Raw genomic sequence first — 25961 nt, 5'->3', positions numbered from 1 at the left:
GGAAAGAGCCAAGATGTCCATCGAAAGATGAATGGATAAAGAAGAAGTGGTATATATATACAATGGAATATTATGCAGCCATCAAAAGGAATGAGATCTTGCCATTTGCAACGACGTGGATGGAACTGGAGGGTATTATGTTGAGTGAAATAAGTCAAACAGAGAAAGACATGTATCATATGACCTCACTGATATGAGGAATTCTTAATCTCAGGAAACAAACTGAGGCTTGCTGGAGTGGGGGGTGGGGTGGGAGGGATGGGGTGACTGGGTGATAGACACTGGGGAGGGTATGTGCTCTGGTAAGCGCTGTGAATTGTGCAAGACTGTTGAATCTCAGATCTGTACCTCTGAAACAAATAATGCAATATATGTTAAGAAAAAAAAAAAGAAGAAGAAGAAGAAGAAAGTAGCAGGAGGGGAAGAATGAAGGGGCGGGAATCAGAGGGGTAGATGAACCATGAGAGACGATGGACTCTGAAAAACAAACTGAGGGTTCTAGAGGGGAGGGGGGTGGGAGGATGGGTTAGCCTGGTGATGGGTATTGAGGGCACATTCTGCATGGGCACTGGGTGTTATGCACAAACAATGAATCATGGAACACTACATCTAAAACTAATGATGTAATGTATGGGGATTAACATAAGAATATTAAAAAAAAATAACATTATACCTTAAATTTATGCAGAAACCACCACCAAAAGGAATCATGTAAAAGGGCAATAGAGGCTTCTGAGAGAAAATGGGTCTTCCAGATTTTGAAAACCTTTTCCTATGGAACAAAAGATGCATGGACGTCAAATTAAAGTCCATTATAAAACATGTTAATGCAAATAGGCTTTATAAAGAGTATGTATTCAGTGGTTATAGACTAGCATTTTTCAAAAGAAATTTAATTGTGCCATATATATAATATTAAATTTTCTAGTAGCCACTTTATAAAAATAAAAAGTGAAATTAATTTTAAGGATAAAGTTTATTAAATCAAATATATTTAAAATGTTATTTCAACATATGGGCATTAAATTCTTAATGAAATATTTTGCATTCTTTTGTGGGAATAAGTCTTTCAAATATTGTATATATTTTATACTTAAGGCACATCTCAATTTGAAGAATAAATTTTCATCATAAATACTAGATCAGTATTCAGGCTTCATAAATACATAGTTGTGATTTTGCTCCAACCATAATTGAAAGTTTTCAATAATGGAATCAACTATTAGTTTTAAAATTTATATATAAATTAAAAGAAATAAAATAAATTCATCAGTCACACTAATCACATTTCATATACTCAACAATTACATTTGCCTAGTAACTATTAAAATGACAGTGTAGGCTAGACAAAGAACAGCGAACTCCAAGGTACATGCTATAATTTCTAAAGACAGATATCTCTGAATTCTATCCCAACAAACCCCATCATAAGTCTAGACTCCATCCAAACAGAGTGTATTCTTAAAGAAATTGATAAAAAATTGTCACATAAGGTAAATCTTGGTTTGAATAGTCACATTCAATACATCATTTTTATCTTACTTATTTACTAAAAGTTTTTAAATACCAGATTCAGTAGAGTTCAAGACTTACTTTAATGAAATCCATAGGTATGAATTCCTGTTCCTCAACACATGTCTACAAAAAGGACATCATGCAGACTTTTATACCAAAAAGATTACTTACATATTCTGTGGGGGCACTTGTCTTCCATAGGCCACTAATTATAGTATGGAGTACACTGGTAACAGCTTCAATTTAGTACTTAGTACTTAACAGCTTAGATTTAGTATTTTTTCATTACAAAGAAGATATGTGAAATACATAAAGAAAAAAGTAGAAAATTGAAATATGGGGGAAAATAATTTTGTTTAAATTATTTGCAAATTTCAAGCAAAGATGCTTTTAACTATACACTCCATAACTGTTTCTAAGTTTGGTTATGTTTAGTATCACTAACTTCCTTTTTCAGTAAAATTTCAAGTTCTTTAAAGTATATCAATATTTAGTCAAAACAACCAAAAAATTAAAATTGGCTAAGAAGCCCAAAACCCAGTTTAAAAAGTTAAATGGTTCTCTCCTCTCCCCTCCCGACTGTGTGATACTTTTTTGAGTCAAGTAAATGTAAACATACCTTAAAACTTAGATTATCTAACTTGGTTCTAACATTGAGTCTAGGTTGGATAAAATTACTTCTAATTTTCTCTTGAATTTCTATTCCTGTATATCAGTATGCCTGTGGCTTAGCTTGCTCCTCTTATTTATAATATAGATCATTTTTCACTCATTTTAATTCAATAAAATTTTTACTGAGCATCACCTGTAGCCACAGTTCCATTCTGGGTGATACAGAGGATAATGACTGTATGGCACAGGAATGTGTTTTGATGGGTTTAGGTGAATTCATCAATTCCATGGATTCCCATACCTTCATTCATGTAACAGTAAACCTATAACCTTCTCTTTCCAAGTTTCAGATCCATAAATTCAATCTTTTGGTCTGTTACTATAAGCATTTCTATGAAATAACCTTTCCTGATATTTTTATTTTCCTACACTTATATTCTCTTCACTCTAATTTCATTATCTATTTATTTCAATGCCATTGCATTGTACATGCTATAGTAAGCCAATTTAAATTCTTTTTTTGAAATCAGGTAGGGGTATTAACAAATAAAACACTGGTATCTATGCCCAGATATACCCAGATGCTTGTCATACTCTACCCACCCCCTACCCATATCTACTTCCACTCCTCACTTCCCTATTTCTTTCAATAATGCCAGTATCCTCCAAATTAACCATATTAATAATTTCTCATAGCTGTACATCTATGCCTTATTTATGTGATTGCCTTATGATTTGTGTTAGATGTACATGCACCCATATTTAAAATACAGTACCATCTTAGAACATGGAATGTTAGAATATTATAGATTACCCAGAACATTTATAAACTTATTTTAACAACAATAATTTATCAATTTCTTTTTATAACAATAAAGCCTTTTTCCCAAGGAAATTGTGAAAATATAGTCAGAGAAACAAATAAATAGGCTCATGATCCAGGCATAACTACAATTAGCATCTATAGTTTTTCTCTACAAAAATGGGATCAGGTGATCATATAAAGGGGGCAGACTAAGTCTTTACTCTCACCAAAATCCCACAAAATATAAAAGAGAATTGAAAAACATTTGTTATCAGTATGGAAAATAAGACAGAGTATCATTACTGAATCATACTAGATATAATTGTCAATTTAGGTGCTCTGTAGTTGCCTAACTGAGGGGTAAACAGGTCAATCACACTCTACTTCTTGGAACATGACATCTTGAAGAGAGTGAAAAAACAGGGTTTAATGGTGGATTATGCTCTTTCTGATGAACTATAGTAGGTGAGAAAACAACAGGGATTTTATGTTGAGAAATGAAGAGGCACAGGAAGGCTGGAGGTGAGGGATGGAGAGGTGAGGGATGGGGAGGTGAGGGATGGGGAGGTGAGGGATGGACTTGGCCCCCTTCTAGGAGGGGTTTAAGTAATTCACTCCAAGGCCAAGTCCATCCCAGAGAACTATCTGGAAGGAATCTGCCTGGGGTATAAGGAACATTGTTGAAACCTGCAAGAAATAGAAACCTTGTTAGGTGACCACCTAATATTTAAGGGGGAAATCAATATTAGGTAGCACCCAACTCTCATCCTACCCTTGGCAAGCAATGGGCAATGATCTAGTTACTGTCTATGCCTGCAGTTTTTCAATTTGCTATCTTATAGGGATACTACTCAAAAATTCCCCAGACACTTGGAAAAAGGTGGCGTTGTAGAGAAGGGCTCTCATAAGTTATTCTGGGGTCAAAATAAACAGACTAAAATCTCTTAAGCTGATAAAGCAGGCAGAGGGAGGGGAAAACACTCATTACAGTCACATGCCAAGACAATGCACAGTAGCAACCTCAGACACCTGAGGCAGTAACACAGAATCTAATACATTCTTTTCTGGTGATCAAAGCATTAAGCATCACTGGTCTTTTCCTGCCAGACTTAAGGCCCTCAAAATTCAATCATGCTTATCACCTAATTTGTCATAGCTTTAAATAAAAGTCTGATTCATGAAATCATATTCTCAAAATGTATCATACAATAAAAATGTTTACGTACATCAAAGTTACGGGCTTTTAAAATAAAAAGATAAATTCGTTCAGCATCCAAATGTCTGGGTAGTTGAGTAAGCTCATTTGTTTTGAATCCTGAGAAGCTGCAACCCTAGAAAGAGGGAAATATCACACAACAGTCATTACTTTACCCTTTCCAGTAAAGTCGTCTGACAGGACTACAGAAGACAGATAAATATTTAACCATAACTCATTAACATAATTATTTTACTTCCATTTATTAAAATAAGTGAAAACTATTTATCCTACTTTAAAAAAAATCTTCCTATTTTCTGATTCTCTCAAATTAAGAGCCCTGGCATATTCATATGCCAAATCCAAAAGCAAAACAAAATCATATTTCAGAACCAACTTTGACAACTCAAATGATCAAGAATTTTAGCTAGACTACCCATAAAGAAAGACTAGGCAGAAGGAGAAAGCGTCTATGCCTGTTCCCACCTCTCTCTCTTATAGCCCCATCTATATTTATAGCTAAATCTATATTATTGGAAACATTATTTCTATATAATACTTCTGATACATAATCTTATAGAACAGAAATTTTAAATACCTCTACAGTCTTCTTTGTCTCCATTTCATCTGAAAGCTGGAAAACATTCAAATAAAATGTTTAAAATTCTAAATTATATTTTGTAAATTTCTTCAGTTAATTGTGTGTGTGTGTGTGTGTGTGCATGTGTGTATCTCCTACTGAAGCCTAGAATGCTGTCACTGTGCTAGATGGTAGGAATACAAAGATGGTCCTTGCCCTCAGGCTAGTCATAGTTCAATAGGGGAATCAGATACATATACAAACAAAACAGAGAGATAAGGACTATAACAGAAATATAAAACTACTTATTGCACTTTTGGTTCACTGAGAAATAGACTCTGAGGTGGAGTTTAGTATTCAGAATGTCTACTGGGAGTGCCTTTGGGATCAATATCTACAGAAGGCAAGGGGAGAGGCATAATTGGGAAGTTGGAGAAATCAGCTATGATACAAGTCTAACAGCCTCAGTGGACTCTAAAAGGGGCTCTAGAGCTGAAAGGGCCTATCATAGTTGTCCTGCATTGGGTTGAAAGAGCCAGGCCTTTCTGCCCACAACTTGATCAGTCACTGGATGTAGGTGGTTCCTGGAAGGGTATGTCTTTGGAAGAAGTTCTCTGTAGGTGAAGCAACCCCAAAGGGGTTGACAGCTGAAGGGTGCCCCACTAACAGCACTCTTAGCAGCTAGGACAACAGATTCTTCCTTGACGGGGAATCTGGGTGGTGCATCTCTATGTCCACCATACTACTTTACACAGAGATTAAGTAGCCTTCTGTATACATTAGTTTTTGATCATCCAGACATGTTGATAAATTGTTTATTAATTTCCACATCCCCACTTCTTCCAGAAATAACTAAGCTCACAGGCAAATCATACACACACACACACACACACAACATTATACAAAACACACATTATAGAGGAAATGACATAGGAAACAAATTTGAAAGAATGATAACAGATTGCTAAAAGAGAATAAGGGGCGCCTGGGTGGCTCAGTTGTTAAGCGTCTGCCTTCGGCTCAGGTCATGATCCCAGAGTCCTGGGATCGAGCCCTGCATCGAGCTCCCTGCTTGGCGGCAAGCCTGCTTCTCCCTCTCCCACTCCCCCTGCTTGTGTTCCCTCTCTTGCTGTCTGTCAAATAAATAAATAAAATCTTTAAAAATAAACAAAATTTAAAGAAATGGTATCAACTGTACATATTATTTAGTAATTCACTTTTTTCCACTCAATATTATGTTTTGACAATCTACCCAAGTTGATATTTATGAAATCTGTTAACTTCCACACAGCTTTCTTTTTTTTAAAGATTTTATTTATTTATTCATAAGAGACAGAGACAGAGAGAGAGGCAGAGGGAGAAGCAGGCTTCCTGCTGAGCAGGGAGCCCAATGCGGGCCTCGATCCCAGGACCCTGGGATCATGACCTGAGCCGAAGGCAGACGCTGAACCATCTGAGCCACCCAGGTGCCCCCACACAGCTTTGTTACCGACCTACCTCTTCCCCTCTGGAAAATATAAATAATAATCAAATCAACTGAAGTGCATAGTTGACTTTTGCCAAACATCCAAAGAACAAATGTATATATACATATATATACACACACATATATATATAAAACAAATGATATCCCTATATAACTACTATGCTCTATAGTCTACAGACTAGAAAGAGAAATAAAGCTAAGTAACCCATTTTCTGGGTTTAGTAAAATTTTGATACCAAAACCAAAAGAAAATCATATCTTATCAAACATGGATGCAAACATCCACACAAAACAATAGCATATCAAATCCAGTAATGCAATAAAAAAGTATACCCTAAGAATATAAGAATGTCTCAACTTTGGAAAAGTTATTAATGTCGGGCGCCTGGGTGGCTCAGTCATTAAGCGTCTGCCTTCGGCTCAGGTCATGATCCCAGGGTCCTGGGATCGAGTCCCACATCGGGCTCCCTGCTCAGCGGAGAGCCTGCTTCTCCCTCTCCCACTCCCCCCTGCTTGTGTTCCCTCTCTTGCTGTGTCTCTCTGTCAAATAAAAATAAAATCTTTAAAAAAAAAGTTATTAATGTAATCTGCCACAGAGATTAAAGGTTGAAAGTAGCTTCTGCTATCATCACAGATTATTTTCCTCTCCATTTCAAACCATGAAGATTCTTTTTCAAGTGTCTGAGCACAGCAATACCTGTATCTAGATCTCTAACTGATCTATATCTAATCTACACCATATCCACAAAGCTTTAATAAACTAGGAATAGAAATAAATTTCATTAATCTAAAAAAAGATAGCTATCTAAACATTTAAAATGATGCTTGTAGCAAAGTACTAGTATTCTTTCCAAATCAAAGACAAGATGAGAAACCATTAACATTCTTGAATAATATATATATACCAAAAATAATTTCCTATATGCCAACAATAACCCACTGAGTAACATAATGGAAAAGCAATTTCACGGACATTAGTAATAAAAATTTAAGATACCTAAGAATAAATTTAACAGGGAATATTTAGAACTTATATGAAGAAAATCACACAAATTTACTGATGACCTAAAATAAAATCCTTGTTTTACTTTCTTACACAAAAATAAACACTGGGTAGAATAAAGAATTAAATACACACACACACACAAATATCTGCAATAATAATAGAACAGAACACAAGTGCATATATGTATGATCTTCTGACAAAGAAAGTCTTCTTAAATATGGCACTAAAGGCAGAAAACTTCAAAATAAAATTATAGATCCATAAAAATGTAAAATTCTATATGACAAAAAAACCCTTTTAAAAGGCAACAAAGAAATACATATTACTGAAAGGGTTAATATTTTTAAAGCATAAACAGCTCTTAGAAATAAAAAAAAAAGAACAGCCAAAAAAAAAAGGCCAAATTTCATAAATAGGCAATTCACAGAAAAAGAAACACAAAGACTAACAAAAACCTAAAGTATCAACTTCATTAGTAAAACATACACAATTGATAACATTTATGCTTATCAACTGTGCAAACCACAAAAAATATAGTATTAAATGTTGACAAGGAAATGGATAAGAGATCAATCACAAACCCTATTGTTATAAATTGGTACTGCCTTCCTAGAGAACAATTTGGCAATAGGTATCAAAACACTTAGATTATCACATTTCTTTTCCTATGTGGTTCCACTTCCGGAAATTTATGTTAAGAAAATAATCATGGACAAGCACAATCTTCAGTTCCAAATATGTTCACAACAGCTTTGTAAAATAATAGCGAATAATGAAAATTACCTAAATGTCTAACCAAAGGGCTATTACATTAGTTTACTTTTAAGATGGTGGAGAATATATATTAATGAAAATTTCATAATATATTTAATGAATTACAAATATATAATTTACTCTGAATTTTCTAAATTATTTTTTAAAATAAAATAAAAGAAAAATGAAAGCAACAACTAGATAGTGACGTACATGCGATTTATCTATAAATGATAGAATTAGGGTGCTTATCCTTTCTACTGCTCATCTATTTCTTCTAATTTTCTAAAATGACTACTTTAGTCATAATCAGGAAAAAATAAAGTAATTTTGAAAATTGAAAAATAACATTTAGTGAGGTGGATAGACTAGTGGTGGCACTTAAAGTCTTTATAGCTTTAACATTATATAATTTTAGAATGTATTTTTGAAAAGGATTAAGTTTCTAAAAGCAATTCAAAGTCTATTATAATTCTAATAAAAAAAAATCAGAGTTTTTTTTTTAAGTTGACAAAGCAATTCTAAATAATCAGAAAGAATTGTTAATTTTTTCTAAAGGAAGAGGACTGATATAGAACCTGCACTACTAAGTATAGGTTATTATAAATTATTAAATAACTGGAGGTTGGAATGTATACATTAAATTAAGTCTTCAAGTAATTTATAGTAATGTGAAAATGCCAGCATTCTAATATTAAGTGTGTAAAGAAGAATATGAGTCTAGCTATTTTAAAAACACATAGATACACAAATAGACAATAAAAGACTAACAAGAAAATTAAAAAAAAATTCTATCAGTGCTTATCTGTGAAATTATAATAATTTTCTGTGAAAATATAATTTTTCAAGGAAGATGAAAACAAATACCATACCATTATCTTCTTTCTCCTATGGTACTTCCTTAGAAATGCCTTGTATCTTTCCAAATTTCCTTTAGAACCTTTAAAAGAATGAGATATATATGTACACACATATATATCTTTTAAAGTGAAAAAAATTTAAATGCTTTAAAGAAATTATATATAAAACTATTCAATGAGATCAACTATTTTGATAAGCACAATGCTAGACATGCATACCCTTAGTTGAATGAATGAATATTGTATCTTCTGTTTCCTCTTTTTAGAAATCTCATGTTCCAACTAATATATCTTTGGTACTTACTCATAAATCTAAAGTTTTACCTCAATACCTTCCTACTGAACAAGCCCATGTTTTTCAAATAGCTCAGCTACTTATATCTGTTTGTTTCATGGTCACCTTAAATTCAGTGAAGTACAGTACTTTGGAGCAAGGCCTAGTGAAAGTTTATGGGGGACAACTTTGAAGTCAGGTAACCCAGACTGGAGTCCAAACTCAGATATTTACATATTGAGGACAATGAGTATAAAATTATTTTTTTGAAAGTGCACACCTGTGCTTGCTCACTCTCTCTATATGTCTCCCTCCTTCTCTCTCTCTATATATAATATATATAGCTTATATAATTTCAAAAATATTTTTTTAAATTTAAAAAAGTGATTAAAAATTCAATACGAAAATTTAAAATAGTAGTGAATTTATTAGTAGTATAATAAACAAATTCTCAGAATTTGAAAAACCAAGGTCAAAAAAGGATATTAAATATTTAAGTAATATAACTAATTAAATGCATTTAATACATAGAAAATACTTTATAAGTACAACTAATATTATCATTTTTAAGGATTGTATTATGATAAGTTTGCCAATTACATAAAGAATGATACAAGAATCACCATTAGTATGTAAAACTATTCTGGAAGTATTAATAAATACAACTAGATAAGAAAAATGTTATACAAATACTGAAAAGAAGTAAAAATGATCGTTACTGGCAGATACACTTTTTCCTCAGTCTGCAGTTTTTCACCACTGAATTCTAAACACTTCCTACAAGCTAACCTAGTTCATGTAGCTCACCTTACTTTGGATTTTATGTGTTTCTGTTCTTATGTTCTGACCCTTGCTGACTTGCTTGTCTCAAGTACCAATATAGAACTGATCCAACCCTGTTTCCCTGATACTCAGCCACCTCCGCTGCAGCTTAACAAAGTTCACAACTATTTTAGGCTTTGTCCTAACAACACTTTCATTAAATCCACATGTTCATGTTCAACTAAAAATCTTGATTGAACTCTGTGGAAATGAAGGGTTTTTTTTAAAGATTTTATTTATTTATTTATTTATTTGAGAGAGAGAGAATGAGAGAGAGAGCGTGCATATGAGAGGAGGGGAGGGTCAGAGGGAGAAGCAGACTCCCTGCTCAGCAGGGAGCCCAATGCGGGACTTGATCCCGGGACTCCAGGATCATGACCTGAGCCGAAGGCAGTCGCTTAACCAACTGAGCCACCCAGGCGTCCCTGGAAATGAAGAAGTTTTAAAAATAAAATAATGTTTATGTTCGTAGATATTTTATACATTAGGATTTCATCCTTTATGAGAATGCACACAGACACACAAAACTGACCATTACTTTACTCATCAAAAATAAGGTTTACTTGTATCAAAAATTATGCTCCTCCACTCAAATATTTTAGAGGCATGGCTTTTCAAAAGGACTGAACATTCCTCTAATCTTGACTCCATGGCCATGAGTGCATCATGTTTTTGAGGGACAGTTTCCCACAGATGTGTATAAATTGAAGTAAATGAACTATCTTCTTTTATTTTCTTCACAGTGTGTAACCATTCATCACTATCTCCAAAATGGATTTCCCTTGGCCAATAATCCTGCAAAAAATGTGAGAGAATATAACCTAAGTCATTTTTAAATTTAAATAATTTAAAATTTTAAATTATATTTAATTTTAATTATTTAAATTTAATTATAATGATATAATTAAATTTATATTAATAAAAATATTTATATTAATTTAATTATATTTAAATTTAAATAATAGAGTTCTAAATCAATGAGCTAAAACTGAGATTTAATTCCACAGCATTACCTTCTTTTACATTATTGAAGTATAATTGACATACAATGTTATATTAGTTTCAAGTGCCCAACATATTGTACAACACAGCATTACTTTTCATTAAATGCATTTCTAAAAAGTGAAACAATCATAAACTTTAGAAGTTTCAGATTTTTTTTTTAAAGATTTTATTTATTTATATGACAGAAAGAGACACAGCGAGAGAGGGAACACAAGCAGGGGGAGTGGGAGAGGGAGAAGCAGCCTTCTCGTTAAGAGAGCCTGATGCTGGCTAGATCCCAGGACCCTGGGATCATGACCTGAGCTGAAAGCAGACCCTTAACAACTGGGCCACCCAGGTACCCCAAAAGTTTCACGTGTTTTACAAAAAACCTTTCTGAATCATTTGAAAGTAAGTTGCTTACTTGACTGATGCCCCATCATCCTTGAATACATTAGTGTGTATTTCCCCAAAACAAAAACATTCTTCTACATAATCAAAATACAACGAACAGAATTAGGAATTGGCATTGATACATTGTTCCCATCTAAGTTTGACTCTGGTCACGTCTTATCAACTGAAACAGTAATGCCCTTTATAGCAAAAGGATCTAGTTCAGTATCACTTATTACGTTTGGGCTTCATATGTCTTTAGTCTCCTTCAGTCTAAAAATTCCCCAGTCTTTTCTTGGCCTCCATGTATTTAAAACCATGAGTTCACCCTGAAACCTGAAATTTCAATTCCAAACATTTTAGTTTTCTCTTTTTCCATATCACAATTACCATCTCTAACAGTGGAAAATCTAGTTGCCATTATCTTTAATGTACATATTTGATCAATCTTTTCAGGTAACCAGTCTCTCCTATCCACTGGGAGCCTCTTTTCTATGTAGATGCCCTTTTCATCCTGCTTCGACTCTGACATCCAGTCCCAGGCTGCCAATTCTGCAGGGACACCTTTGTTACCCCTGCTTGGGCTCTGAATTCCCATACAAGCCACAGCCTACCTCCACACCTCCCTGAAAAAACCTTGGTCCCCAGCTGCAGGTGGCTACCATCTCATTCCCTTGAGCTCTGACACCTTTGGTGTCACATGAATACTCTCCTCATCATGGTTGAGTTCAGAGAGCTTGCTCAGAGCCATCACAGCATATCCTCCTCCCCAGGGCAAATATGGACACCTGCCTTGTTTGGGCCCCCAAATGGCTTTGGGACTAAATTGTTCAGGAAGGGAAAGAGAGGAAGGGGAAAAAAGAAAGGTAAAGGAAGGGGAATCATAACCATATCTGTAAATCTAAATATAAGATTATCTTTTAATATAATCAACTAATAGCAAAACAAAGTTAGCCTACATAATTAAGGGTTTATGAGTAAAAGATATTTTTGGAATGGTAGAAAATCTGCAGAGGATAAAACTCTTTAACGGAATTTGGGTGAGATACTCTGGGAATTTAGCTAAATGGGAATAAATCTAATGTCTGCAGATCAGGAATTATAAACATGTGTTGGTTTATTCCACCTGCCTTTTTCTTCCTTTAAAGGCTTCCTAAACCCATCATACACGTCTGATTTATGAATTATGCTAATAATAACAGGTACCTGAAAAATACCCAGCTTTTAATTCTGGAAAACTTTCCCACAGATATCTAGGTCCCTCTGTCATTTTAGAAAAAAGAATATACTTTGATACATTAAGTGCCATCTCCCAAATCCTACAAATGTGTACCTTAAACAAGACACAACCACCTGGAGAAGTTTTCCTGCATTAAAATTTGCGTATTATGTGCCAAAAAGTACAAAGACCTCAGAAGAACCAGATATGATCACAGGATACAATCCCTGGAGACAAACACTGTCAAGTCAGAATGACAGCCACATTTGGAAACGCAGTCCTTATGGGCCATGTGTTGCTACTGTTAGGGGTGTTGGGAGAGAGGAAAGAGGTGAAAATAGAAATGGCATTTGACAAGATTTTACAATATACACATACCTTTATGAAAATATATCCTTTATGCCAGACTTGAGATATCACAATCCTTATTCCTAAGATACTGAGGTATATTACAAGGTGAATAAAGTATCCTGAAATCCTATAAGCCTGATTAGACTCTGTCTTCTGTACTTTCTCAAGGTAATCAGGAGATTGACTGATGTCCCAAAGCCATTAACGTAAAGAAGGTGATGTGTAAATAAGCCCTAATTCTTTTACTGGCTTCTTTGTGGCTGCATGATTAAATGGATACCAGATGATGATCTTGTAGTAGCTCATACCTGCCTTTCCCCTCCACTTTTCTAATTACTTTCCTCTATTATTCCTTTCTATTTTGGCTTCATCCAGTTGCTCCTTGAATAGAATATCATCTGAAAGTAACTTCTGTAGCCAGACCTAGGGGGAAGCTAAACAGGAGTAGCCAATAAGCCAACAAGCTGCCAGGCTAAAGTGAAGTCATTACTGCCAGAGAGAAATCAGCACTACTAGGGTTTAAACATCCAGAGTCCACAGCAATTATATTCATTTATAAAACAAATGTATTCTAATTCCTAAGAGACAAAAGAATTGGACTGGAAATTTCTGTTCCCTGAAGAGTTAAATTCTCCATTATAGCACTATACTCTTCAGTGATAACTTCAGGAAAACATTTATCTTATTTAAAAGGCCAGTGAAGAAAGAACTGGCTCTGTACTTGTTATGTTTACTTTAATTATGGCAATTAAACTTTGGCAGTGGCAGAAGCACAAAATATTGCATGCTAGTACACAACTAGAGATTGAGCCTAGTAGCCACTAGAGAGACTTTGAAGTTTGAAAAGAGATTGTTTACTGAATATATTGGTTAGGTCTTCACCCATGACCTAAACCCTAAAAAACAGTGCCAAAGTATCCAAAAAAAGGGTAAGAAATACGAAGAATGACGTTATTAGAAGTGAGTTTTAGCTCTTCTTCCCTTAAGTTTTAATATAAGGAGGGATTTAAATGGATGGATGGGTGGATGGGTAGATGAATAAACAGACAGACAACAAACAAACAGGCTGTTCCCTAAAAAAGAAAATTGGATTGAAATAATTATTCTACCATAAAGTACCTTTGATCCTGTGAGAAAAATCACGGTAGGAATCTGAGTACCCTCTAGGTCTTGATTACAAATGCAGTAGACTTGTTAATGAAAATTGATACCAGTGCACCGAGAGAAGATTAATTAAAGCATTTCTAGATAAAAGTCACATGAAAGCAGAAAAACAAGACACAGAAGAAGAAATAAATAACAGGGAAGATCAAATGTGATGTATAAATAAGGAAAGAATTCAATTTTCCAGTACCTAAAGAACTGAAAAGGACTAAAAAAGTATGACACTAAAGAGAAATAGTGCAAAAGCAGGGTGATGCAAATTCCACAATGGCAAGGATTTTTCTCTTATTTGTTCACTGTCATATCTCCAGTGTCCAGAACAATACCTGTGACCTGGTAGGTAGTGAATAAAAATCATTAAATGAATGAATGAATAGGATAAGTAAGAGAATTGATAATAATGCAACACTGGTAGAAGGGGAGGCTGTTTGCCAAGGAAATGTTGAAAAAGAAAAACAATGCTGGGGGCATCACGTTGCCTGATTTCAAGCTCTATTACAAAGCAGTGATCACTAAGACAGCATGGTACTGGCACAAAAACAGACATATAGACCAACTGAACAGAATAGAGAGCCCAGATACGGACCCTCAACTCTACGGTCAAATAATCTTTGACAAAGCAGGAAAAAATATGCAATGGATAAAGGACAGTCTCTTCAATAAATGGTGCTGGGAAAATTGGACAGCCACATGCAGAAGAATGAATCTCGACCATTCTCTAACACCATTCACAAAGATAAACTCAAAGTGGATGAAAGACCTCAATGTGAGACAGGAATCCATCAAAATCCTAGAGGAGAACATAGGCAGTAACCTCTTTGACAGCGGCCAAAGCAACTTCTTTCAAGATACATCTCCAAAGGCTAGTGAAGCAAAAGCAAAAATGAACTTTTGGGACTTCATCAAGATAAAAAGCTTCTGCACAGCAAAGGAGTCAACAAAACAAAGAGGCAACCCACAGAATGGGAGAAGATATTTGCAAATGACACTACAGACAAAGCACTGATTTCCAAGATCTATAAAGAACTTCTCAAACTCAACAGCCAAAAAACAAATAATCAACTCAAAAAATGGGCAGATGATATGAACAGACACTTCTCCAAAGAAGACATACAAATGGCTAACAGACACATGAAAAAATGTTCATCATCATTAGCCATCAGGGAAATTCAAATCAAAACCACACTGAGATACCACCTTACACCAATTAGAATGGCAAAAATTGACAAAGCAAGAAAGAACAAATGCTGGAGAGGTTGTGGAGAAAGGGGAACCCTGTTACACTGTTGGTGGGAATGCAAGTTGGTACAGCCACTTTGGAAAACAGTGTGGAGGTGACTCAAAAAATTAGAAATAGAGCTACTCTATGACCCAGCAATTGCACCCCTGGGTATTTACCCCAAAGACACAAATGTAGTGAAAAGAAGGGCCATATGCAATCCTATGTTCATAGCAGCAATGTCTGCAATAGCCAAACTGTGGAAAGAGCTGAGATGCCCTTTAACAGATGAATGGATAAGGAAGATGTGGTCCATATATACAATGGAATATTACTTAGCCATCAGAAAGGATGAATACCCAACTTTTACATCAACATGGATGGGACTGGAGGAGATTATGCTAAGTGACATCAGTCAAGCAGAGAAAGTTAATTATCATACGGTTTCACTTATTTGTGGAACTTAAGGAATAGCATGGAGGACATTAGGAGAAGGAAGGGAAAAATGAAGGGGGGGACATTGGAGGGAGAGACAAACCATGAGAGACTATGGACTCCGAGAAACAAACTGAGGGTTTTAGAGGGGAGGGGGGTGGGGGGTGGGTTAGCCCGGTGATGGGTATTAAGGAGTGCACGTACTGCATGGAGCACTGGGTGTTATATGAAAACAATGAATTGTGGATCACTACATCAAAAACAAATGATTTATTGTATGGTGACTAACATAACATAATAAAATTAAATTAAATTACAAAAAAGGAATAAGAGGCTGTTATAAAAATAGAATATAAAGTATTTTTATAAAAATAAAAATAGAAACAGAATGGTGATGGAGTAAGGGGAAAAGAAGCAGGAAGAGAATACGGAAATTGATCAAATAGATAAATGAGAAATGACTGAAGGTAAAAAAAAGTACACAGAACTATAATAAGGAAGAGGGGAAAGATAGGAGTAGAAGTTATAAAATATTAAAATTACAAAAGAAAGATAAAAATGGTAGGAATCAGCCAAAATGGACACCTTTAGATGATGTGACAAAAGATAAATTGTAAGACATGAGAAACTAACAGCTAACATGTAGGTTCCAGGTACTGGTCTACTGCTAGCTAGTAGCAGAGCTGGGATCTGAGCATAGGCAATCTGACACCAGAGCCTCTGTTCTTAACCACTACACCACTATGCACATACATACCTTTGCTTTTATAGTTTAGAGGGAAATTAAATAGATAGGCTTTTCAGGAAGACATAAGCAGTTTAGAATATATTTTAATTTCTGTTTTGTTTTATTCATTTGTTTGTTTATCATATGCCTCATTTCTAAAAAAATGACAGCTCCATGAAGGTGGGGATCTTTTTCTATTTTTATTCACTGATATATTCTAATTATTCATGTGGTTGGCATGTAATAGGTACTCAAAAATATTTCTTGAGTGAATTTGAGGAAGTTATTATTACCTTCTTACCAATGCCTCTAGACAAAAGTTTTGTCCAGCAAACAAAAAATTAAATATCCAGTCATTTTATTCCTGGATGTTTTCAAACATCCAATAGCTTGGCAATGCAGAGACATAGACATACCTTAAAAAAAGTAATTACAGAATACAAGTATTTGGCTGGGAAATCCAGACAATAAAAAACATTTTACAGATAAACCTATAAATGATAAAATGGTGCAAATGGATATATGTTGTTTCATCAAATGCCATCTGATAAAAACTGAAGGCTATCAATATAAGTACATACAAAGATAGTGCTGCTTACACGCCGTTAGTAAGACATATGCTTTGATTTTGATTTTATTGTCTTTGGTGAAGGGTTGGCGTAAACCTATGATCTTGATTTGATTAGCATTATTCTTAAGCAGAGTGATTATGCATTTTCCAATTCAAATAATTAGAAATTTTCATCTGAAATCATAGATTCTTAAACATGTATGATGGTATAGTCCAAATGTCTCCATAATTATTCACTGAGTTTGGCTTGATTTTAACTATAATCCTTTTCCCTTGGCATTAAAAGACCTCAAACATTGTGATTAGGTTACAGCACATTTCCATCATTTAAATCAAAATAATTGCAAAAAGTTTGTCCTAATAGTAGTTTAAAAAATTAGGCTCTGCCACAGTGATTGAAATAAACTCTTATAAACTAGGAATATTTTCATTTTCTATTTGCTCCTAAAGGACACTCAGTGCTTTTCTAAAACATTAAAAAAAAAATTATTTAAACAAAGAACAGAAAATAGATGTTTAAAAATAGATATTTTTGAAATTCTATTCTCAACACTGTAGTTATAGCAAATTCTGTTTATATATAAGCATAAATAGGTGCAAATTATTTAAAGTCCAATGTACACACCTCATTAAAAAAAGCCTCCTTTTCTCTCTGTTTTCCACACTAACATCTTTATCCTAGCTCTTGACATTCTTTTCTTTCTTTCTTTCTTCCCTTCCTTCCTTCCTTCCTTCCTTCCTTCCTTCCTTCCTTCCTTCCTTTCTCTTTCTTTCTTTCTTTCTTTCTTTCTTTCTTTCTTTCTTTCTTTCTTTCTTTCTTTCTTTTAAAGATTTTTTATTTATTTATCTGAGAGAGAGAATGGGAGACAGAGAGCATGAGAGGGGGAGGATCAGAGGGAGAAGCAGACTCCCCACTGAGCAGGGAGTCCGATGCGGGACTGGAGTCCGATGCGGGACTCGATCCCGGAACTCCAGGATCATGACCTGAGCCGAAGGCAGTCCGCTTAACCAATTGAGCCACCCAGGCGCCCCTCTTTTTTTTTTTTTTAAAGATTTTATTTACTTATTTATTTGAGAGAGAGAGAGAGAGCATAAGCAGAGAGAGTTGCAGGCAGAGGGAGAAGCAGGCTCCCTGCTAAGCAGGGAGCCCCATGCAGGACTACTTCCCAGGACCCTGGGATCAAAACCCAAGCCAAAGGCAGAGGCTTAACCGACTGAGCCACCCAGGTGTTCCTCTTGCCATTCTTCAATGCAAAACAAACCTGACCTTCAGACTCACAAGTGTATAGACCCAAGGGAAAGCTTGTAGCAAGCCCAATAACCCCAGAAGTCAGTATTACTCATAATAATGGAAACTAGAGCTTTCAACATGAAAATACATTTTGAATATTTCACTCTGATTCAACAATCAAGGAAACTGAACACCTCTGCAAACTACTTGTTAGTCTAAGCTGTGGTACATGGATAAATGAGGTAAGTACTCATAATTATCAGTCTTTTTTTTTTTTTTAAGATTTTTTATTTATTTTTTGACAGAGAGACAGCAAGAGAGGGAACACAAGCAGTGGGGAGTGGGAGAGGGAGAAGCAGGCTTCCCACTGAGCAGGGAGCCCGATGCAGGGCTCAATCCCAAGACCCTGGGATCATGACCTGAGCCGAAGGCAGATGCTTAACAACTGAGCCACCCAGGTGCCCCTATCGGATAGTCTTTAAGGTGTATTTAGACAAACACCTTACATCAGCAAAATTATTTTAAATGTTTGTATAAAACTAGAATTTTCTCAAAGTCAAAAAGAGAACAGAATATTGACAAGAGGGAAAGGCTACAACATAGAGCCTACTGAAAAGAGATAAATATTTATAAGTATTTCCCACACTGAAATGTAGTTTTTTGAATTTCTATTCCTAAAGTCTTTTCCTAAGCCTCCCACATCTCCACAACTGATATTTTTTTTATTTTTTAGTTTTTTAGAGATGGGGAGGGAGAGAGAGAGAAAGAGAGAGGCAGAGGGACAATCCCAAGCAGGGGCTCAATCGATCTCACAACCCTAAGATCATGACCTGAGCCGAAATCAAGAGTCAGACGCTTAACTGACTGAGCCACCCAGGCACCCCTCCACAAGTGATATTTTAAAAGATGTATTGGCACATAAAATAGATGTTCTACTCACCCAATTTTGAAACTTTAAGAATTCTTCAATGTTCTTTGGAGGTTTTTGCATTTTCTAATGAAGTAAAATCAATATCGCCAATTAACATAAAATCAGACTGTTTATGATGTTTACATATAATTTACTTAAGTAAATGATACTGGACTTAAGTTATAATTTTCAGAGCCATAAGACATTGTAAAATACTCACTTTAGAAAGGTACAGAGGTCAATGTTTAAATCCCAAGCCTCCAAACCAAATTCCATAAAAGGCTTCCCTCTTATATATTGCTCCTAGAAAAAAACTCCACATGAATCCTCTTGAATATCCTCATTTCAAATTCCTACAAGAGTTCCGAGATATTTTGGACTATCTTGGATGGTGTCTACAATAAATTCAGAGCCAAAAATATAGTAACTTGCCCCTCTTGCTGATGACATATTTAAAAGGCCACACTATTGGGGCGCCTGGGTGGCTCAGTTGTTAAGCGTCTGCCTTCGGCTCAGGTCATGATCCCAGGGTCCTGGGATCAAGCCCCGCATCGGGCTCCCTGCTCGGTGGGAAGCCTGCTTCTCCCTCTGCCACTCCCCCTGCTTGTGTTCCCTCTCTCGCTGTATCTCTCTCTGTCAAATAAATAAATAAAATCTTTAAAAAAATAAAAAATAAATAAAAAATAAAAGGCCACACTAGTGACATGGTGAAAATAATTTAAATATTTCAGTGTAATAAATAATAATCCCATTTTTATTAGTAGTTTCCTCATAAGTTGAAAACATATTCTTTCATTAGACAAATTAATTTTAATCAAGACCACATCTTGTTCTTCCTTGCCTTAGAGACTGTGTACACATTCTTTCTTCTGCTTGGAAGGTTCCCTGTCCCAAGCCCTCTCCCTCCAATCCCTTCTTGGCCTATTTAACTCTTATTTTAAAGATCAAATTAAAAGTAACTTTTTCTATGAAGCCTTCCTTATTCCCCCAAAAGATTATCTATTATAACACACAGCAGATTCATATCTATATGAGGATAGAAACTATGGTATAATCACTGCTGAACTGTCAAAATTTCATACAGTGACTGGCTCAGGGTTAGTGCATAGTAAGTACTTGGAATATGTATAAATTAATGAAGAAATGAGTAGATAAATGTCAGAGAAATGTGTTGTTATTTAGAAGAATAGTAAGACCAATTCTAGAGAGTGAAAAACCAGTTAGAAGAAGGACAAATAAGAGGAATTTAGGGATGCCTGGGTGGCTCAGTTGTTAAGTATCTGCCTTCAGCTCAGGTCATGATAATGGTCCTGGGATCGAGCCTCACTTTGGGTTCCCTGCTCCGCGGGAAGCCTGCTTCCCCCTCTCCCACTCCCCCTGCTTGTATTCCTGCTCTCGCTCTCTGTCAAATAAATAAATAAAATCTTAAAAAAAAAAAGAGGAATTCAGAATACCCTAATACAGTATCCTAATGATCTGATATTGACATGTCTGAAAAGATTGTAGTATATTTTAATTTACTAAAATTCATATTTCACAGCAATATATAAAATGATCAAGATCACAAAATCACCACATTTTGGTAAAAATATCTACACACTTGAGGCTGAAGAGAATATCTCATTCCCTAATACTGTTAAAATATATGATGAATATAAGCAAATATATAACAGACAATAACAAATAACAAAATAAAAGGTATATGTGACAATCATTATAAAAATAAGTATTCAAAAGCAAAGCTGCATAGAGCTGTGAAAAAAATTTAATGGAAAACATGGGACTCTAGACTGAGAAGGTAATAAATAAGAGATGGTGTGCACAGAATGCTTAGAAACAAAAAAAATGTTCAGGATACAATACCTTCAGAGAGAGTGAGTGTAGTAGTTTTGCTAGAAGGAAGCTATCAGTATATTTAGAAATACATGGAATATAAGGAGGCTAATTAAAACAATCTAAATGTTGCCTTTTTTTCTTATAATGGTTATCAAACCATTTCTAGTACAAAGCACTAAAAATAATACCCACATTTAAAAAAAAATTTTTTTATTTGAGTACAGTTGACACACATTACATTAGTTTCAGGTGTACAACATAGTGATTCAACAACTCTATAGGTTATGCTCTGCTCACCGCAAGTGTAGCTACCATCTATCACCATACAGCACTATCACAATATCACTGTCTGTATTCTCTATGCCGGACCTTTTATTCCTGTGGCTTATTTATTGCACAACTAGAAGCCTGTATCTCCTATTCTTCTTCACCCATTTTGCACAAACCCCTAACTCTGGCAACTATCAGTTTGTTCTCTGTCTTTATAGTTCTGGTTCTGCTTTTGTTTGTTTATTCATTTGTTTTGCTTTTTAGATTCCACATGTAAGTGAAATTATATGGTTTTTGTCTTTCTCTGTCTGATTTATTTCACTTAGTATAATACCTTCTAGGTCCATCCATGTTGTTGCAAATGGCAATATCTCATCGTTTTCATGGCTGTGTAATATTCCAGGGTGCGTGTGTGTGTGTGTGTGTGTGTGTGTGTGTGTGTGATATCTTCTTTATCCATTAAAATAATACCCACATTTCAATTAAAGGAAATTAGAAAAATGTATTAAGGAAGTGAAATTTACATGAGAAAGCTCCAGTTAATTTCAATATAAAATCCCAAAGTTCTCTAAGGTAAATGTTAAAAGGAGGTAGGCATAAATTAAATGGACTTCTGCTCTCAGTATAATGGAGAATGATTCAAAACACCTATGCTCCCATAGTAACAACAAAAGAAACCCAGACAAAATAAAAATCTTACTTTTCTATGAGGTTGGTGAAGAGCAGTGGGTGCCAGTAAGCAGGACTGGCTACATCATTTGTGCCATTGCCAAGTCCCTTGTTCAAAAATTAAGAATTTTAAGATGGTAACATGAGACCATTAAACCAAGTGTGGGGTCCACTTAATCACGAAGCCCAGTGCAACTGGAAGCCTGTGAAACCTCCCTACCTGGAAGCCTTAATGACCAGAAATCCAAAAAGAAATATTCTCTTTATAAGTGAGTATAAAGCTCTGGCAGCTTCCTTACCCGGCAGTGAGCTCTGACCATCCACTGAGGAAAGTGTTGGCCTGCCATGGTGCAGTAACTTCGCAAAGATGAAGAGAAATCAGTTGGACCTTAGCCGTTGGCATGAGCTGGAGGAACAAACTGGAGTCTGAAAGACACCCAAATACAAAAACAAATGAGTCAGACAAACAATCCCTTCCCAGACCCCTATGCCTCACTTCCAAGTTTTGTCTAAAAAGCAGCAGTCGAGGAGGGGCTGGAAAGACAGAGAACTTATTGGGGCCAACACATTCTTATGGTACTTGGGTTCCAGGGCCCTGACAGAGTTGACTCCAAAGGTGAAGCAAAAATGTAAAAAAAACTTCAGTCCCAACTTCTCCTAATTCAATATTGATGAGATATGAGTTGGCTATGATGAGGGAAGTTGGAAGTTGGGTTAGTCAGAGGTGAACTCAATCCAATTAAAGCTGAAGCCAACCCTAAAGCTCAACTCAAGCCTAGGAGGAATAAAAAGATCAACATCTCAATTTGAATGCCAAGGAGAGTAATAGGCTTGTGCTTTCTGAAAACTAAACAACACTAAATTACACGTCATCCTCTACACTTTTTCCACATAATGTCTAATACACAATAAAACAGTTACAAGAATACAAACAAGAAGTAAAATGGGACCCATAATCAAGAGAAAGCACAGCTGATACAAACCAATTCACTGAGAACCCAGTTGTAACTTGCAGACAAGGACTTTACAGCATCTGTTATAAATATGTTAAAGATTTTACAATATAGGTTAGATTATGGTGCATGAAGAGATGGGATATTTCAAGAGAAATAGAAATTCTAAAAAAAAAAAGGAAATTCTAGAACCATGCACCTATTAATCATAAGAAACTATTATGTCAACATTAATATTGGATAAGATAGACTTCAAGACAAGAAGTATTACCAGGCATAAATAAGGTTATTTCATAGTGATAAGAGGCCAATTCATTAAGAAGATATACCAATGCTAAATGTGTTTGCATCTAATAAAAGAGCCTTGAAATACATGTAGCACAAATTTATAAAACTAAAGGGAAATATAGGCAAAAACCACAATTACAGTTAGAGATCTTAACACACCTGAGTAATTGATAAATCAAGTATGTACACACACACACACACATCAGTAAGGAGATAAAAGATTTGAACAATACTTAAGTCAATCAATTTAACTTAACTTACATTTACAGAACAACTATACCTTACAAGTACAGAATCCACACTCTTTTAAACTAATGGAACATAGAACATTCACCAAGATGAACCTACACTGTACCATAAGACAAATCTCAAAAGTTACAAATAATTGAAATCATTCAGAGTATGTTCTCTGACAATAAGAGCAATAAAAGAGAAAACAGCAACAAAAGGACATCTAGAAAAATCTTAAATATTAAATAATCTATTTCTTTTTTTTAAGATTTTATTTATTTATTTGACAGAGAGAGAGCACACACAGGGGGAATGGTAGGCAGAGGGAGATGGAGAAGCAGGCTCCCTGCCGAGCAAGGAGTCCGGAGCCCAACGTGGGACCCCATCCCAGGACTTTGAGATCATGACCTGAGCCGAAGACAGATGCTTAACCCACTGAGACATACAGGTGCCCTAAATAATCCATTTCTAAGTAAAATATGGCTCACAGAAAAAATAATAGAGAAAACTGGGAAAAATTTCTAAAGAAAAAAGAACTGAGAATAGAATGGAGGAACTGGGGAATATGGGGTTTTGGTGAAAAATCTAGAATAGGACAAACTGTTGGTGCTTACCAATATGTATTTGTTTCTCTACACTTCCCAGGCTTGCTTGCAGCTAAAGCGGGAGCCTTTGGAATGTGGGCAAAGTGATATATGTCACTTTTAGGGATGACCTCTGAAAGCTTTTGTATGATTTTCCATGCTTTCTTTTTTGTCAGATAAGCTGTTGGATCCAAGTCTTAGGAGACAGTAGAACCACTAAAACTGTAAAAAAGAACCCCAAATCCAAAAAACAAACAACCTGCATCCTCAAATCTAATGTTTCATCTGACTACTAACAACCTCATGGATTTCCTATGAGAAATAAAAGTTTATTGTATTAAACTACTGAAATGTTGGCGTTGTCTGTGACAGCAGTAAATTCATTATGGTGGTTTTTAAAAAATGGTCACAAATTCTTTGATAATCTTTTGAGAAGTGTCATCTATCTATGTCCCCCCTTCTATAATCTGAACAGGCTTTAAAATATACTTATAACCAAAAGAATGTGTGAGAAGCGATACTGTGTTACTCCTTGAGACTAGGTCAGAAAATAACACGTAGTTTCTACCTTATTCATTGCAACACTTGGCTTTGGAGCACTGGGCCTACCCTAAGAAGTCTAATTACCCTGCTGCCATCCTGTGAGGAAGTTCAGGCCACATGAAGAGGCTACACATATGATCTCTGCTAGCATTCGTAGACTTCCAAGCTGAATTATCAGAGAAAAGCAGCCCCTCTGTGCCCTCCTGAACACACAATTCATGAACACAATAAAAAGGTTGTTGTAAGCCATATTTTGGAGTAACTTCTTACATAGCAATAGTAAGCCAATACTCACCTCACTTCAAGTAATAAGTAGCATCACTTGCTTTTGTAATTTGTGCACCTGAACTAAAGCTGTTAAAAAAAGAAAAGGGTGTAAATTATTTATTCTTGGCTTGGAGATATGGCTACTTTTCTTACCCGGAAAGCTCATCTTTCTTCCTAAAGCAGTGGCTTTCTAACTTTTTAAGGAGAAACACACAATAAGAAATACATTTTATAAACATGACACAAGGATGTGCGCGTGCATGTGTGCAAACACACACACACACACACACAATCTTCCTTGACTTATGATGGGGTTATGTTTCCATATACCCATCCTAAATTGAAAATGCATATAATACACTTAACCTACTGAATTAGGTTAGCCTAATCTGCTTTAAATGTGCTCAGAATACTTATGTTAGCCTACCACTGGGCAAAATCATCTAACACAAAGCCTATTTCATAATCAAATGTTAAATATCTCATGTAATTGAATACTGTACTAAAAGTGGCAAACAGAATGATTGTATGGGTAGAGAATAGTTCTAAGTGTATTGGTTGTTTACTCTTTTTTTATTTTTTAGATTTTATTTATTTATTTGACAGATAAAGAGACATAGCGAGAGAGGGAACACAAGCAGGGGGAGTGGGAGAGGGAGAAGCAGGCTTCTCGCTAAGAGAGCCTGATGCTGGCTAGATCCCAGGACCCTGGGATCATGACCTGAGCCGAAGGCAGACGTTTAACCGACTGAGCCACCCAGGCGTCCCCTGGTTGTTTACTCTTGTGATGGCCTGGCTGATGTGGCTGCCCATTATCACAAGAGAGTTTCATACCACGTATCACTAGTTCAGGTAAATACCAAGTCAAAACTCAAAGCATGGTTTCTACTGAATGCATATTGATTTCACACCATTATAAAGCTGAAAAATCTTAAGTCAAACCAATGTTAAGTCATGGACCATCTGTAATTTAAAACTCCATGAAGTGGGGTGCCGGGGTGGCTCAGCTGGTTAAGCGTCTGCCTTCAGCTCAGGTCATGATCCCCAACTCCTGGGATCAAGCCCCGCATCCGGCTCCCCACTCAGCAGTGAGTCTGCTTCTCCCTCTCCCTCTACTGCTCCCCTGCTTGGACTCTCTCTCAGTCAAACAAACAAATAAATAAATAAAATCTAAAAACAAAACAAAACAAAAAGCTCCATGAACTAAT

The 25961-nt window shown here is 35.5% G+C and overlaps 1 protein-coding gene across 3 annotated transcripts in view; it reads right to left on the bottom strand.

Annotated features, from left to right (window-relative positions):
- FAM227B (family with sequence similarity 227 member B) overlaps nucleotides 1-25961 on the bottom strand; it is a 213309-nt gene that overhangs the window by 186332 nt on the left and 1016 nt on the right. For all 3 annotated transcript variants that reach the window (XM_064570500.1, XM_064570499.1, XM_064570498.1), the window contains exons 2-9: nucleotides 24782-24840; nucleotides 22187-22313; nucleotides 19143-19196; nucleotides 10472-10703; nucleotides 8825-8892; nucleotides 4726-4761; nucleotides 4159-4263; nucleotides 674-772 (exon numbers count right to left, since the gene is read on the bottom strand). In XM_064570500.1, the coding sequence (XP_064426570.1) occupies nucleotides 674-772; nucleotides 4159-4263; nucleotides 4726-4761; nucleotides 8825-8892; nucleotides 10472-10703; nucleotides 19143-19196; nucleotides 22187-22234 (642 nt within the window). In that variant the 5' untranslated portion in view covers nucleotides 22235-22313; nucleotides 24782-24840. The remainder of the gene's footprint in view (nucleotides 1-673; nucleotides 773-4158; nucleotides 4264-4725; nucleotides 4762-8824; nucleotides 8893-10471; nucleotides 10704-19142; nucleotides 19197-22186; nucleotides 22314-24781; nucleotides 24841-25961) is intronic.

This window comes from Mirounga angustirostris, unplaced genomic scaffold (assembly GCF_029215605.1).
Source record: "Mirounga angustirostris isolate CCGP_5_RB_7025 unplaced genomic scaffold, mMirAng1.0.hap1 SCAF_9, whole genome shotgun sequence".
Taxonomy (NCBI): domain Eukaryota; kingdom Metazoa; phylum Chordata; class Mammalia; order Carnivora; family Phocidae; genus Mirounga; species Mirounga angustirostris.
This window is presented reverse-complemented; position numbering and strand designations above follow the sequence as displayed.